Source organism: Manis javanica, chromosome 16, assembly GCF_040802235.1.
Source record: "Manis javanica isolate MJ-LG chromosome 16, MJ_LKY, whole genome shotgun sequence".
NCBI classification, from domain to species: Eukaryota; Metazoa; Chordata; class Mammalia; order Pholidota; family Manidae; genus Manis; species Manis javanica.
The window spans coordinates 13,902,409-13,918,669 of NC_133171.1; the positions used below are offsets into that span (position 1 = coordinate 13,902,409).

Here is a 16,261-nt window from a genome sequence, read left to right on the forward strand (position 1 = left end):
GGAGCTAATGAAAACTATCTGCTCACAGATTCAGGAAGCTCAGTGAACCCCAAGTAGAATAAAGATGGAAGAAACCACATCAAGGCACATCATGTGAAAACTGCTGGAAAATAGTGATAAAGAGATAATCTTAAGAAGAGCCAGATAGAAAAATAAAGTGTTACACACAGGGAAACAATGTTGGTAATTCCTAGTGACTTCCTACTTTATACAGCACAAGTCAGGAGGCAGTCGAAGGACATCTTTAAAGTGCTGACAGAACACGTTGTCCACCTAAATGAAAACGAAAGCATCTTTCAAAAATGAGGCATAATAAAGAATGCTTCAGCCAAACACAAGCTGAAATACTCACTGCCAGCAAATCTGCATGAGAAACGTGAAAGGACCTTTTTAAGGCAGAAGGAAACAAAGAGACCTGAAACAGTAAATGTGTGAACAAACATGTGTTTTTAAAAATTTTTGTCTCTTTTTACAAATCTCTATTGAAGTGATAACTGGTAAAAACAAAAACAATGACAATATTTAGTGGGGTTTTCAAAATATGCGAAAGTAAATGATGGCTCCAAAAGCATGGAAGACAGAAATGCAGATGAAGCATGCTGCTGTAAGGATTTCACCCTACGAAATGAGATAGGTTACCTGAAGGTAGATGGGGGTAAATTAAAGGTTTATATTATGAAACTCCAGAGTAAGCATGAAAGACATACACAAATAAACCAAGAGTGGAGGTAAAAATGGAATTTAAAAACACTCAGAATGGAGAACCAATGAACAATAGCCAAAATTGAAGTGAAAATGTCAGAACCAGGCTGAGATTGCCTGACTCCTAGGACCGTGCAGTTAGTTAACTTAAGTACAAAAAGGGTGCCACATGGCATCAGAGTAAGGAAAGGTTCCTGAGAAAAAGTGGAACCTGAAGATGGTGTTAAGAACTGAAAAGCATTTTGAGAGAGAAGTGAAATAAGATACCCAGGGAGGGAGGGTGGCATATGCAGTGGTGAAGGTGGGAGGGGAGGACGTCTAGTCCCTCCCCTTAAAGATGAGTGCTTGGGAGCAAATTTCTTAATCTCAGCCTGAGTTCTTCTAGAAACTGTCACTTTCCTCAAGTATAAGACTGCCAGTCACATGGCCCTTCCCCATCCACCTCAGAGGAGGGAACACGGCTCAGGCCAGCCAATCAGTGTCCCTTTCCCACGACCACATGAGTGATTTGAGGATGGGCATGTGGCCCAGGTCTGTCCAGCCTAGGTCTTCTTTCCTTTGGGCCTCTAGCAATAAGAGTGACATGAACCTAACATTTCCATTATGTGGGGAGGTTATGACAAAGAATGAAGCCAAAACAGAAGAACGCGGAGCCCAGAGAGTAATAAAAAAAGAGAAAGTTCTGATAAGATACTTACAGGCTATGATAGACCCTGAAAGATCTGCCCTTCAATTTTTAATTATATGTGCCAATAGTTTCCCAACCTTACCGTTTTATAGGCAAGTTTTTAATTGATTTTGCACATGATCAGAAGAAGCTCCCAAACAGGGCAGTATTCCTGTGAGGATGAAATGAGATAAATATGTAATAAACTGCACATGTTCAATAAATGAACTACTGGCTGTTATCACTTTCTTATCATTAACTATACCTTAATAACATTTAAACCTCTATACAAATAGATATTAAGAACCATGTTACAGAGGATTTAGAGAAGTGAAGTAACTTATTAAAGATTCCAAAGTTAATAAATGATACAACTGAAATATCTTTCCATTATTTGTTAATGCTCCTGGCACAGAGCAGGCATTTGATAGTGTTGATTCCTGTCTCTTTCCTATTGATGAGATCCTAAACTCGTGCCAGTCTACTGTTTAGAGAAGCCAGTTGCTTCTCTAGATTCGGGCTCACTTAGGCATAATTGGCTCCACACAGCATTATCTCTGAATGATCTCGTCTGCCTTATACTTGAATCTTCTTACCTTAGCCTTGGAAGGCTTGTCTCTCTCAGTAGACCCCCCAGATTCTCAGCTGCTTCTGGATGTGGGCATCCCACAGATTCCCTGGCATGGGGTGGCCTTTTGACTGCATTAGTCTCTGAGGTCTACCTGTCTCTTCCTAGGCAGGTGTGACCCACAATCTCTTTCAAGTGATCCAGATGGTCCCACATCTCCTCATTCCTGGTGCCCCCCCTCCCACCCAGTTCACCAACATAGTCTTGGTTTGTTCTCCTCAGTGACCAGGTTTGCATGTCACAGCAAACATAGTCATGAAAAACAAATGCCATTCCTTTAGCCAATAAATGTTCATGATCAGCATACCCTAATATGGACATTTCCTTATAGGTTATTAAAAGAAATTTCCCTAGAAGTCATGGATATGTGTTGTCATCAGTTGACTCAAAGTTAGGCCTAAAAGTAAGAAGAGTCACAAACTGGATTCAGAAATATGGATCAAGGAATTCTGTATCCTGTCTTCAGCTCTGTCTTTAAGAAAATGAGTGCTCTTAACATAAAACGCTTTGCAAATTTATGTCCAGAGAGCACTGTCAGAGGAGCTAAGGGATCTCTTAGCTATTTTCTCATTTTGGAAGAGACTGCTGCTTACTCACCCAGGGTCCATTCTCCTCTTCTTCCCTCCTCACAGAATCTTTAAATCCTTGAGGGATAAAGTGTCCATCTAAAATAATACTTTTCTCAGTCTTCCTTGCAAAAGAGGCTGACCAATGGAGTACAAGCAGAAGTCACAGGGGGGTGGGGGGACTCCTGCCCCAGATCTATAAAGTGGCTTACTTAGTGGGAAGCTTCCCTTTTACCTCCCCTCTCCCTGCTCCTTCTTGCCTGGAATGCACATGACCAGAGCTGCCCAGGCCATCCGGCCAGTAACTATCCTTTGGTAGAATATTCTTGCAGCCACAATTGCATTAGAACATTGTGTATGTGGTGCTTTAAAACCAGGAGGTTTAGCATTACCGCTAATGTCTCCATGAGAGACCAAAGGCCTGGCACTTCATCCATGCACCACCCATCCAGGGACACTGACTTGTCCAAGGACCAAGGACACCTTTGAAGCCAAAAATGTCTCTTTTCCTTCTGCAGAATCCTCATGTGGCCTTGCATAGAGTAGGACCCAAGGAAGGCAGCTGCAGCAAAAAGAATACTGGGTCCAAGATCTGACTTGTCGGGCAGGAGTTCTGTGATCTCAGACGTGGGCTCTGCCCCTGGGTGGCCTTACGTACAACAGGAGCAGCCAAACCAGACGCTCTCTCAAGGTTACTTTTAGTTCAACTTTCTGTTAATCTCAAAGTGAGGCAATGTGACACCTAACCTAGACTCAGATCATCTCTGAGGCTGATGTAGGGGTGCAGGCAAATTTGGAGCACACTTGGGGAACCTTCCTTCTCAGACTTTGGGGATGACCTCAAGTGATTCCACCTCCCCCCAGCCTAACCCCAACCTCTGAATCCTGCATCACATCCCAGCAGGTCCTGTCATTTAGGTGCTGTGTCTTCCAGGAGTGAATATCCTCATGGTGGCACATCAGGAAGGGATAGAACATTTCCTTTGTGGAGTGTTACACGCACACACATTCCACCCCTACTCCCCACCCAGCACCACCACCAAATCCCATCACAAGGCAGTAATGTAACAAAGCAAACCATGAGTTTCAAAAATTATCTTAGTCCAGGTATTAGTCTGTGCATTTTCCTGCTTTTGAACTGCTTTCCTAAGAATGCATTTCAGTTTTTGATGTTATAAACTGTGCTTTTAAAGCTTTGCTCCAGAGCACCTGCTTGACTGGTCTGGCACCCACCGTTCTAATCAAGCTTTTGCACTGTGTGGACGTGGGGAGGCTGACAGACTAGCTGGCTGGCCTGCTGGGTGCCTGCCTGTCCTCTTCTCACAAGGTGCAAAAGGGAAGCATGATACTTACAGTATGCCAAGAGGCACCTGGCAGCAATTCCTTCCTCTCTTCTCCGAAGTTGCTGATCATGTATCTGACAGGTTGTGGGGAATTCATGGCCTGGAAGCTGATGCAAGAGTTCATGGAATTTAAAATCTATGTTACCCTTCAGTTAGGCTGTTGGAAGTTTTACACCAGCTCAGCAGGAATGGCACCTGCCAGTTCACTGTTAAATACAGAAAACTGAAGTGGAGGCCACTGGTTCCTGACCCCTTTGACCTTGCTCATCACTAGGTCTAGATTTTATGCTATTATAAGACTTGTAAAGTGAACTGCTGCTCTTTTCCACTTGTATGGGACATTTGATAGAACGAACTTATTTTCTCACTGTTTAAAATGACATTATTCACACTTTTCTTTGGAACTGTTTTCATATACAAATATATCCTCTTTAATATAGAAATCCCTTACCCACCCCTTCTCTTTCTCCTCCCCCTTTTTGTCTTCCTCATTCTCCTTTTTAAAAACACAAATAATAGAATCAAGTAGAATGAAATAAATACAGGTAATATTTTTTTTCTAGGTTTGCATTTGTAAAAATTAGAAAAATCATAAGCCTGCAGTTTTCTTGATTTTTCTTCCTCTAAGGGCATGTAAATAAGTTTTTATATTTGTTTATAACTTACACTCCACTTCATTCCCCAAATGAGCAGCCAACAGGCCCAGACTAAGGAAGAGCATTGGCACCATTTGATAGAAAATTTCCCCAGAAACCTATAGGCTAGCTATTCTTATAACACAATGATATATGCACCAAAGCATTCATTGCGGCATGCTACTGTGAGAGAGAGAGTATAAATAGCCTCTATGTCCATTGGTAATTAAACAAAATGTGGTACACACAATGGATACTATGTATCCATTTAAAGGAGAGGAGTTCTTTGTATTTTAAAGGTGCTATGTTTCGTGAAAAAATGCAGCAGAACAATGTGTATGAAGAAAAAAGGGGAATAATCTACATAGGTTTGAAGATACATGGAATATCTCTGTAAGGGTGCAAGAAAGATAACAATGCTCAGAATGATTGCCCTCCAGGGAGGAAACCTGTACCAAGGGATACGGAGGGAGACCCACATTCCACTTGCTACCCTTCAGAATTTCATGCTGCATGCATGTAGTAACTATTCAAATAGTACTTTGGCAGAGGAAATAAAGGTGTAGTAGGATTTCCACATGAAAATACATTTAGTGAGCTTTCAGGTAGGCATCCTTTCAGCCAATAAAATATTTACTTGGAGGCATTTCGAAATTCAGATTGACCTCCCATCTTCAACTGGAAATGATTGTGGTTGGTTCAGTTTACCAGACTGAAGGGGTAACTTCATTTGAACTTTTATATATCCCCTCCCTTTTCTGAAGGAAGAATTTACTGTAATGTGCTCTGAAAGTCACATTTAAACTGAAAATGAAGAACTCAATAAAAAAGGAGACAGTAAAGAGGACACCATTAGAACACGAACGTTTATGTGGTTTTAGCCATTACAACAGTAGTTCAGAAATATCTCAAATGTTACACAAATATTGATGTCATATTACAAAAAACAAAACAAAACAGTGAAGAGCACCAGAGAACCAGTGCGCACACCTAGAGTGACCATGCTTCTCTCCTTCAAGTGCCAGAATGCTTCACCAGTAGGCCCCCCACCCCGCGCTCGCTCCTCAACCCTCCCTAACCGGCTTCGGCTGGGATTCAGGCCTCATCCTCACCCTCCTCTTCCTCGAACTCCCCCTGTTCGTCGGCCGTGGCGTCCTGGTACTGCTGGTACTCGGACACCAGGTCGTTCATGTTGCTCTCAGCCTCGGTGAACTCCATCTCGTCCATGCCCTCGCCCGTGTACCAGTGCAGGAAGGCCTTGCGCCGGAACATGGCCGTGAACTGCTCCGAGATGCGCTTGAACAGTTCCTGGATGGCCGTGCTGTTGCCAATGAACGTGGCCGACATCTTCAGGCCGCGCGGGGGGATGTCGCACACGGCCGTCTTCACATTGTTGGGGATCCACTCCACGAAGTAGCTGCTGTTCTTGTTCTGCACGTTGAGCATCTGCTCGTCCACCTCCTTCATGGACATGCGGCCCCGGAAGATAGCGGCCACCGTCAGGTAGCGGCCGTGGCGGGGGTCGCAGGCGGCCATCATGTTCTTGGAGTCGAACATCTGCTGGGTGAGCTCGGGCACCGTCAGGGCGCGGTACTGCTGGCTGCCCCGGCTGGTGAGCGGGGCAAAGCCGGGCATGAAGAAGTGCAGGCGCGGGAAGGGCACCATGTTCACGGCCAGCTTGCGCAGGTCTGCGTTCAGCTGGCCCGGGAAGCGCAGGCAGGTGGTCACCCCACTCATGGTGGCGGACACCAGGTGGTTCAGGTCTCCGTACGTGGGGGTGGTCAGTTTCAGGGTGCGGAAGCAGATGTCGTACAGGGCCTCGTTGTCGATGCAGTAGGTTTCATCTGTGTTTTCCACTAGCTGGTGGACGGAGAGGGTGGCGTTGTAAGGCTCGACCACTGTGTCGGACACCTTGGGGGAGGGCATGACGCTGAAGGTGTTCATGATGCGGTCCGGGTACTCCTCCCGGATCTTGCTGATGAGCAGCGTGCCCATCCCGGACCCCGTGCCGCCCCCCAGCGAGTGGGTCAGCTGGAAGCCCTGCAGACAGTCACAGCTTTCAGACTCCTTCCTCACCACGTCCAGGACCGAGTCTACTAGCTCGGCCCCCTCGGTGTAGTGGCCCTTTGCCCAGTTGTTTCCTGCTCCGCTCTGGCCTGCCAAAGGGAAGGAGACTTCCTAAGTCATTGATGATTGGATCAAATTCCTATTAACCTTGAACTCCCTAATATAGATCAATGAGTCAGTGTTCAGATGAGATTATTTCAGGTTATCACCAAAACGTTGACGTCAAAATATTTGGTCAGGGATATAATTATAAATAAGGAAGGCTAGTAATATCTGGCTGCTAGAGGCTGAAAAGGAGATTTATTTTACTTATACAAGAGTAAATAGCACATAGCTAGATGTTCTTTATCCTTTCCCTTATGCAGTCACACCCTCCACCCTGAGCTGTCCATGTAAAATGAGCCTCCCATGCCATACGCCATGCCAGTCACTCACCAAAAACGAAGTTGTCTGGCCTGAAGATCTGGCCGAACGGCCCAGACCTGACCGAGTCCATCGTGCCCGGCTCCAGGTCCACTAGGATGGCCCGAGGTACGTATTTGTTACCTGCGGGGACAGAGCTGCACTTAGACATACAAGCAGAGAGCTCTGAAGAAAACGGCTTGGTAATAACTTTCTTTTTGCAGACACTGCTGTTGTCCCCAAACAAAGGAGGCCACAGGACCAACCAGATTCTCAAATGATTCAGGTGCAGAGAGCACTGAGATACCGCAGTGAGAGGGGATCCTAAATCCTCTGGTCCACCCTTCCCTGGGACCACACTGCTTCAGTCAGTTGGGAAAAGAGGGCAGCAAAAACTGAGGGGGGCGGGGTGGATTTCAAGGATATTACCCGTGGCTTCATTGTAGTACACGTTGATTCTCTCCAGCTGCAAATCACTGTCTCCATGGTAACTGCCAGTGGGGTCGATCCCGTGCTCATCACTGATGACCTCCCAAAACTGAGGCACAGAAAAAAAGTTTGCATTTGGTCATGCCTGACTCCCCCAAGAGAGGCCGAATTGCACAATGAAAAGCCCGGACTCAGTTTCAACTACCCAACCTTTGAGGAGCCTTAGGCAGCGTGACACTGTACAGCCGCAGGGCTTGTATTTTGCAGGATCAGAAAGTTGAAATTGGGCGTTTCCTGGGCGAACAGCTGCCAGCGACAGGAGGCGGGGGTCTTGGGAGGAGACGGTGGGGGGTGGGGAGGGGGGACCAGTAACGCGACACGGGCTTCAGCGGCGGCGAAGCTTGGAGTTCAGGGTCACGGCTGCGGGCGGCGGCCGGAGACTGGCGCGCAACGAGCCGAAGGAGAGTGGTTTTGGATTCAAAGCACGTCTGGAGACTTCAAGACAATCGCTCTTCTCCCCTCCCCGCCGCAGCCTGACTCGGGTTCAGGCGAGTAAAATCAATTTTCCCCGTGTCCCGGCCCCTCCCGCAAACCCGCGCGCAGAGCCTCGCGGACACACCCGTGCCTACGCCAGGCACGCGTACCTGGCTCCGCGAAGAGCTGGAAGGAAGGGGAGAGCGAGGAGAGACCAGGATTCCTAATGAGTTACCGCAAAAAAGGAGGAGCATTTCCTCCCCACTCCGCCTCTAAAGCAGCCTGCGAGCCCACGCCCCGCTCCGCTGCACAAAGAGCTGGGACGGTCTGCGCTGGTATAGCCCGCGGCATGCTCAGGACCGCGCCCTCGCCCTGGAACCCCGAGGGGCGTTAGGCCGGGACCCCTGGCACTGCCCCGGCCCCCTCCCCGCAGGCCGCGCCCACCTTAGCCCCGATCTGGTTGCCGCACTGGCCCGCCTGGATGTGCACGATCTCGCGCATGGTGCTAGCTGGCTTCTGGTTCCGGCAGGCGTCTGGGCAGTCTGTCCGTCCTCCCTTATAAGCCCACTGGGGGGTTACCAGCAACGCGCTCGAGAACTGACCAGCTGAGAGCTCGGGGCCAGTGGGCTCGGCCTTTTATGCGAGGAGGGTGGGGCGGCCGGCGCAGGCCGCGCCCCCAGCCAGAGCCCCCCAGTCGCCTTCGAGCTAGCGCTCTCCAGGCCTCATTGACGTAATGCTCCGAGCCCCAGGAACCGTCCTGGGGGCTGGACCACGGGCCCGTGGCCAATCAGCACAGGCTTGCGGACCGGGCGAAGAGTGGGGGCTCCCGGGAGTGGGGTGGCGGCATACGCATTGTCTAGGACTTGTGGGGGAGGGTACGGAAAAAGCTGAGTACTGAGAATTGGTGGTGGGTGAAGGAACCGAGGGCGAGAAGGTGGCGAGGCGAGGGCGACCAGTGTGGCAGGCTGGGGGTGCGGGCAGAGCTGGCACTGGATGGGGCCTGTAGCAGGTGGAGAGGCCGTCAGGTGAGCCAGAAGGAGCGCGCTGTGCTCCGGGCGTTAGCAGGTGGTAGGGTTGAGGTGGCTCGGATTGCGCTGCCAGCCCGGATTGAGGCCATTGATCCCTAAAACACCCGCCCTTGCCAAGAATACTGCCTCTTGCCCAGTCGCACAGAGTCATATATGATCAAGATGTTGGGGTCTGAAGAGCCGTGATCCTGGACTCCTAAGGCCCCAGCGCCCCAGGGTGGGTGCCCTCTGCCCCGCCTTCAGTATCTTTTGTCTTTATCAAGGGCCTCTTGTTTCGTCTCATTGCGGCTGCGGCAACCAGAGACGGGGCGACCTCCGCTCCGTTTCTAGCCCTGCCGGATCTTCTCCTAGAGTCCACAGCTCCGGGCGCGTACCAAGGACGCCTCCGCACTGCGGGATGGCTTTTGCTCTTTGGGAGTGGATGCGGTGGGTGTGGTTCGCCGCGCAGAGTGGACTTTTCAGCGGTCAGAACGCGGGTGGGGGCGGGGCTGCGGCAGAACAAAGGGCTCACAAATGCGTGGGATACTTACCACAACTGAGTATTTAAAAATCACACCCCAGGCGCTCACCCTCCCTGGGTTCCGTTCATCTATTGTCCCGTACGGGGATGGGTTCTGAGGCTGGTCCATCGCCGCCCCACCGCTAACATTCTTATCTTTCATCAGGCGTCATACCCGCGGCGGCCAAGAGGTACCCCATCTTCGTACTGCGGATGGGGGTGAGGGACACTCCTAAACACTGTGGCACCGCGAGGGGGAGGTCACCCGGGACCCTGACTCGCGCACAGAGCGCGTGCGCAGACTCAGAGCACCGATACTCCTTCAAATCCAGTTTCTAGGTAGTCGGAACCTCTTTGTTAATTTTCGTGTGTGTGGGAACCTGCGAGCCCTTGAGTGAGAGAGCGTAAAGGGAGTCTGCAACGTTCACCCTTGACCTGGAACCGAGTCGCTCCTCCTCCACCCCCTTCCCGACCCGGGAAAGGTAGTCTGCGAGGTAACTGACCCCTTTGATCCTCCGGCTTGAGGGACCGAAAGACCCGGTCCTCGCGGCGGAGCATAGGTTGCAGCTGCTGAGTGAGACCCTCCCAGGGCTATGGCAAGCTGTCAACGCCTCCCTTTCCTGCCAAAGGGGTGGAACGGGGCTTTCAACTCAGTTCCGGTGCACAAAGAGAAACCCAGAGAACAAAAGGCAAGCCGCCTCCAGCACCCTTTGCGCCCAGACGGAGGCGCTCGGCGCCGAGTTCCCCAGAAGCGGCTTCCCCAACTGGATTAGGAAGGGGTCCGGCGAGAGGCAGAGGGGCGGAGGGTCCGCCCACAGGGCCCACTTACGGGGCTCCAAGGACCCGGGGCTTGACCCTGGATTTTTAATCCAGCTCCTGCAGATGCAGAAACTTCGAGGCGAACGACTCCCAAGGTCACACAGCAAGTGAAAATCCGGGCTCAGGCTGGAATCCCTTCTCCCCGGACGCCCCAGCCCTGGGGAAGGTGACCACGTCGGGTCAAAAGGTCTGCGGCTGGTGTTAGCACCCAGGCCTGGGATGGCGGCTCTGGCAGGACCGCCCTGCCGGCGTGCTCCGAGCGAGCGAGCACCCGCGCTGGTAACGCAGATGGGCGCCCAGGGGTTAGCGCCCGCGGCCGGCGCTCCAAGCATTAGGACGGTGCCGGATAATCTGAGCCAAACGCCAGCCTCCCTCACCTAACGGTTTATTTTTTCTCAAATTCTGTTTCAGAGCCAGATCTCTGCGGAGTGCTCCGGTGAAAACACGCGTGCAGAATGATATGGATAAAAGGACCCTTTCCTCTTGGGTTTCCTTTAGGAGAACGGGTTTGGGAAAGGGCAGGCTGGAACGCATCCTTCTGAAAGCAGTGATGCCCGTGGAGACTAGCACTTTGGGTTCAAGATCTGCTTTCCTTTCAAATATTTTGCCTGTACTGGCCCTCACCCCCTGCCTCTTCTGAGCGGACATTCCTGTTAACCGTTCTGTCCTTCCTCCCCAATTAGGATATATGATGTTGCACATTTTTATTTTCACAAGGATCTGATTTTGTGTCGGAAGGCTGAATGTTGATGACAGCCTAGTCTTTCCCTGAATTTTTTTTTAGTTTATCTGCCAATCCTTATGTCCTTATTCTGTGTAGCTCCCTAGAAGGGGCTGTTAAAGGGCTTTCAAAGCAAAAAAAAATTCTCAGTTGGGGCCTCCACAATTCCAAGTCATTGTGTTTCAGGCATGAAGGTGTCAGGACAATATGTTTCATTATCACTTACATCCTATTCGTTGAAATGATGTACTAACATTTCTTAATTTTCCCTTCCTGAGACAGCTGTAGAAATAGCTCAGCATAAAATAAAACAGAATGTTTGTTTTATGAATAACTGATTGGGTGGCCGAGATGAGTAAGATATCCCCTGAACCATTAAAGTTGTATTTGCTTTCACAATTTTTAGAGTAATTTCAACACAAAATCTCAAGTGATTTTGCCCTTGAGAATTACAGATAGGGTCACTTTAAATTGAAGAAATCTGGTAAGGGGCCATTACACAGTTGATTTGACAAAAAATTTTTTTTTAACTTTATTTTCTTAAAGCAGGGTATGTTTTTTTACATACTTATTGAAGTTACAAGACAGTAGCTTTTGGATTTCCGCATTGCGTGCCTGCATTCACTACTTAATACACAGCTCATAGCCCCTTAGCCTAGCAGCTCTGCGGCCCCAGTGCACGCGGTTTCCTAGGCAACCGACACTTAGCCAATGAATGAAGAGGAATTGAAAGAGCCTGCAAATCCATCATTATTTCTCTTTTTACTTTTCTCAATGCTCTCCAGCTAGAAATATTGGGACGCTACCAGTCCTAACATATATGTAAAGGAGTTATATGCCCAGAGGATTGGGGCTAGGAAGGGGTCGAAGTCCCACATAGTGACCGCGGGGAAGAAGTGGTGCAGGGGGTCCTGGGACTCCTGCGTTCTCAGCTTTGTCACTGCGCCGGTTTATATCCCACTGGCCTCCCCCTTTCCTCCCCTGCCTTCCCTCGCTGGATGAGGAGCCAGCAGCTCCTAGCAGAGATGCCTCGGAGCTCTTAATCAAAGGGCTGACTTGGTGGGAGCCTCGGAGCCCTTGTCCTTCTTCGGTAGTAGGGCTCCGTGGTGGCTAGCTAGCCCAGAGTAGAGAAAATTCCGAGTTCATGGATGCTGGGCAGTGAGGGACTATCTACTGTTGTTTCTCAGGAAGGATGGCTGTTTTCCCATTGCCGGCTTTCGAATTTGGGTTAAAATAGCCTCAGTCCAGCCTGGGAGTGCTGTGCTTTCACGGAAGAGATTTGCCTTCTTTGTTATAAATCGGCAGAGGAAGTAGAAACCCGACTTTCCAGGCACCATTTCCCTTTTATAAGCAGTCTCGCCATCCTCCACTCTGTCAATGATCTGTAAGATACTTAGGCTGGGGGAGGGCAAGTCAGAGAATGCTGGCTCTGTGAATCCTAGGTAAATGGCATTTCGTGACACAGAGCCAGATTGTGCAGAAAACAGAAAGAAGAGTAGAAAGCACTCTTAAATGGGAACATAATAAAATACCAAGACTGACAGGGTGCCCCTTGCAAGATGCAGTCCATGATATCAACCAACTCGTAAATGAATCCTTTATGAAATCAGAGCACACAGGAAAATATGATGGGGAGCCAGCTTTAGCTTCAGCAACAGATTGATATAGTGTTAATGTGATTGTAGGGTTGCCACTCCACGCCAGGAAGTGCCACCAGAAACTGTTGCTCAGAAAGGTCTAGGCAGCATGCCATTTCTCTTCTAAATCTGCCCCTATAACTTTGCTTGCCATTTAAATAAAATTAAAGCATATATGTTCAGATAGATAGATACACAGAGATACATATAGTAACAACCCTTGCCTCTTTAATTTAGATGCCAGGTCTGCATTTACTATGTCTTCACTGCAGAAACAGGTCAGGTTCTGAACAGGAACTCTTGGCTCTATATGCCCAGTCTACTTTTGAGAGGCCACATATTTATGGTACATTTTCAAGAAAATAATCCATTAAGAGAACCTCTGGGAGAATTCACTACCTCTCTCAAAATAACCCCTAAAAGGGAAACTTGTCAAAAAGTTTCATTTCTCATATACACCTAAAGGAATTGAAAGCAGGCTCTCAAAGAGATAGTTGTACATGCGTGTTCATAGCAGCATAATTCCCAATAGCCAAAATGTGGAAGCAACCTAAGTATCCACTGACATATAAATGGATAAAATGTTGCATATACATACAAGGGAACACTACCCAGCCTTAAAAAGAAAGGAAATTCTAACACATGCTACAACATGGATGAATCTTGAGAATATCATGCTGAAGGAAATAAGTCAGTTCCAAAGGACAAATTCTATGATTCCACTTATATGATGCACTTAGAGTAGTCAAATCCATAGACAGAAAGAATGGGGTTGCCAGGGTCTGGGGGAGGGAACGGGAGTTAGTGTTTCATGGGCACAGGGTTTCAGTCTGGGAAGATGAAAAAGTTCTGAGGTTGGATAGTGGTGATAGACAATAGTGTGAATATATGAACACCACTGAAGTGTACACTGAAAAATGGTTAATATGGCAAATTTTTATGTGTACTTTACTGTGATCAAAAATGAAAATGAAAAAAGGATTAGTTCCTCAGTATCTCCTAAATATCAAGTATGAGTTTTCAAGTTTCTCAACAATAGACAGAGAGATAGATGATAGATGTATTTTTAAAACCAATATCATTATCATCATTTATTAATCCTTCGTCTGGCCAATTTACTACCGAAGGTAATGGCAGAGACATCTGAACTATTAACTGGCTCATGGCACTTCCTTGCTCATACATTTCCAACTGACTCTCTATTCCTTATAGATAGAGTCCAAATTCTTAGCACAGAATTCAGGCCCTTCATCTGGGCACAATCTACCTTTCTAGGTTGCTTGCCGCCCTTCTGCCTAGAGGTAGTACATTCCAGGAGACTTGGACCTGCCCACTCATCTCCTTTTTAGGGCATGTTCTCTGAGCCCCCAAGTCTCCACTCACACTGGAATGAGCCTCTACTGCTCATTTCATTCATTCTTCATGATGCAGCTCAGCTGTCTGTGATTCATCTCCCCGGATGCCAGGAGCAATGAACTACCCATGTTCTGCTTTCCCAGAGGTTTCTTCAGGTGGGTAGCACAGGTTTTATGTTTATTACATTAAAGCAGTGGTCACCAAATGCACACCTCTTTCATTTCATTTGTACACTTCTACCAGTTAAAAAAAGAAGCTGAGCATACATTCCCAACATACGCATATTTATTCATATTCATTTATTTTAAGCCAGCATCTTAAGGTACAATATACATAGTATAAGGTGCATCATTCATGATATCAGTTACTGATCAATATTTCAAATTCACCTTTCCATAACTTTAAATTTTATTTTAGCCATCTTGCCAGACTGAGTTCCTCATGGTTTTCTTACCTGACTCTGGGCTTGGCAAGATCTGGTATAGGGAACAGACCGTCAGCTCGGCCATTTCCTTGCTTTTTGATGTGTCTAAAGCATGAACATCTGCTTCCCTTTGCAACTGCCTTGCTGTTGTGTGTTAAGCCACTTGCTCAGCTGTGAGGACCAGTGGAGCAAATCCACTTAATATGGTCAGTTCCTTCTTTACGGATCTCCCTTTCCGAGGAACAGTTCATGACACATGACCACAGACATTCTGTGAGGGCACTGTCATTTGGAACATGAACTCTTTAAAGGATAATTTTCTTCATTTTTATAGGAAATAAGTATGGGCAGGAGGAGTTCTCATGGTTCTGTCCCTCACTGCCAAGGATGCTCTTGCTTACCCCAGCTCTGGATCATATTAGAGTTAGTTTCATAGACACTTCTGTTTCCTATTGGTTTGTGACCCATGATGGCAGGGACCTTGTCTTATTAGCCTTTATATTTCCAACATTGCCTGAGCAACTAAGTACAGGAAAACAATAAATTCCCCTTGAGTAAATAAATTACCTCAAATATATGGGAATCAGAAAACTCCCCACCCACCTATTTCTAACCCAAAGCAGGAGCGCGTTGTTCTGCAGGTAAGTACTAAGAAACCATTCTCCCCCTTCATTGTGTCCAGCCATCCCCCAAGCCCCCCTACCACCCCAGTACCCCAACTACCTCCCCTCCCAGACCGTGTCCCATCCTTCTCAAACTCTGCTGGCCTAGCAGGATGCTGGATTCTGCAGGTTCCAGAAGATACACCCTCCTCTGGAATTATCTTTCAATTGCCAGTCCTTTCTTATATTTGCACCTCTCTTGTCTACATTGGGCAATACATGACTGAGGTTACTGGTCAAGATGACCTAATAAGGCAGAAGGAAAGGAGAGAAGGAAATAAATTCCTAGGAATCAGTTTCCAATTATTAGTCTGTGTTCTCTTTCTCTGCATTTTAATTAAGGGAGTCAATTAGATAGCTGTGTTCATGAGCAGGTTTGGAGATGACAGAACAAAGTGGGCTTTTCCCTTCCCAAAGGAGGAAAAGAAAAGAAATGCAAATCCCATCTTTCAGGAACCTAGGTGAAAGATGAGGCAATCAGCACCCACTATCTGGACCTCACTGGTGAAGAAAGAATCCTTTCAGCAACCTAGAAAAAAGATTAAGTCATTTATAAAGGTGGAGAAAAATAACGGTTGTTACAGACTTTTCCAAAACAATATTCAATATTAGAAGATAACAGAACAATTCCTATTAAAATTTCAAGGGAATTGTTCCCCAATATTTGTATATCCAGTTGCATTTCCTTTTATTCTTAAAGGAAACAAGTATTTTCAACATAGAAAAATTTTCTGTGAGTCATTCTGGGAGCAAAAAGAATCCTAGAGAACGTAAAAATAGATCTTAGAAAGACTGACTGTTTGATAGCATATAACCTGAGAGATGATAGTGCCTCGGAATATAACCTAGAAACAAATACAGAAACCCTTCAGAAAGGGACAGTTCTGCTCTGAACTTCAGTGAAAGATGCTGGAAATGCTATTCCAAGATGCTGATGTCTATGAGCCAGAGCTGCCAGATCTTCATCAAGACCCCTGAAAATTGGATTTATTACCACCTTACAGGTAGCTGATTGTTTGCTAGTCTATTCTGGAAGCTCCTTCTGCCACAAAGAGTAGAAGATATTAAGTGGTGGAACAAAAAGTGCACAGATGGTTAAAAATACCACAGGAAAGAACAAATTCTCAGCAAGTCATAAGACAAGATCAAAGCAACAAGGGCATCTTTTGAGAACTCGATATGCAAAGTAAGAGTCTGTCTGA

The 16,261-nt window shown here is 47.4% G+C and overlaps 1 protein-coding gene and 1 long non-coding RNA gene across 2 annotated transcripts; one reads left to right on the plus strand and one right to left on the minus strand.

Annotated features, from left to right (window-relative positions):
* Positions 1 to 5,389: 5,389 nt before the first annotated feature.
* On the minus strand, positions 5,390 to 8,560 carry LOC108386956 (tubulin beta-2B chain). Its single transcript, XM_037011732.2, has 4 exons — positions 8,358 to 8,560; positions 7,440 to 7,548; positions 7,044 to 7,154; positions 5,390 to 6,697 (listed from the first exon to the last, which is right to left on the minus strand). The coding sequence occupies exons 1-4, from the start codon at positions 8,412 to 8,414 to the stop codon at positions 5,637 to 5,639; spliced, it is 1,338 nt and encodes a 445-aa protein (XP_036867627.2). The 5' UTR covers positions 8,415 to 8,560; the 3' UTR covers positions 5,390 to 5,636.
* Positions 8,561 to 8,647: 87 nt separating this feature from the next.
* On the plus strand, positions 8,648 to 11,525 carry LOC108384481 (uncharacterized). The gene is made up of 6 exons (XR_012126082.1): positions 8,648 to 8,938; positions 9,205 to 9,307; positions 9,607 to 9,659; positions 9,773 to 9,934; positions 10,314 to 10,538; positions 10,671 to 11,525. It is a non-coding gene; the product is annotated as an uncharacterized lncRNA (long non-coding RNA).
* The last annotated feature ends 4,736 nt before the right edge of the window (positions 11,526 to 16,261 follow it).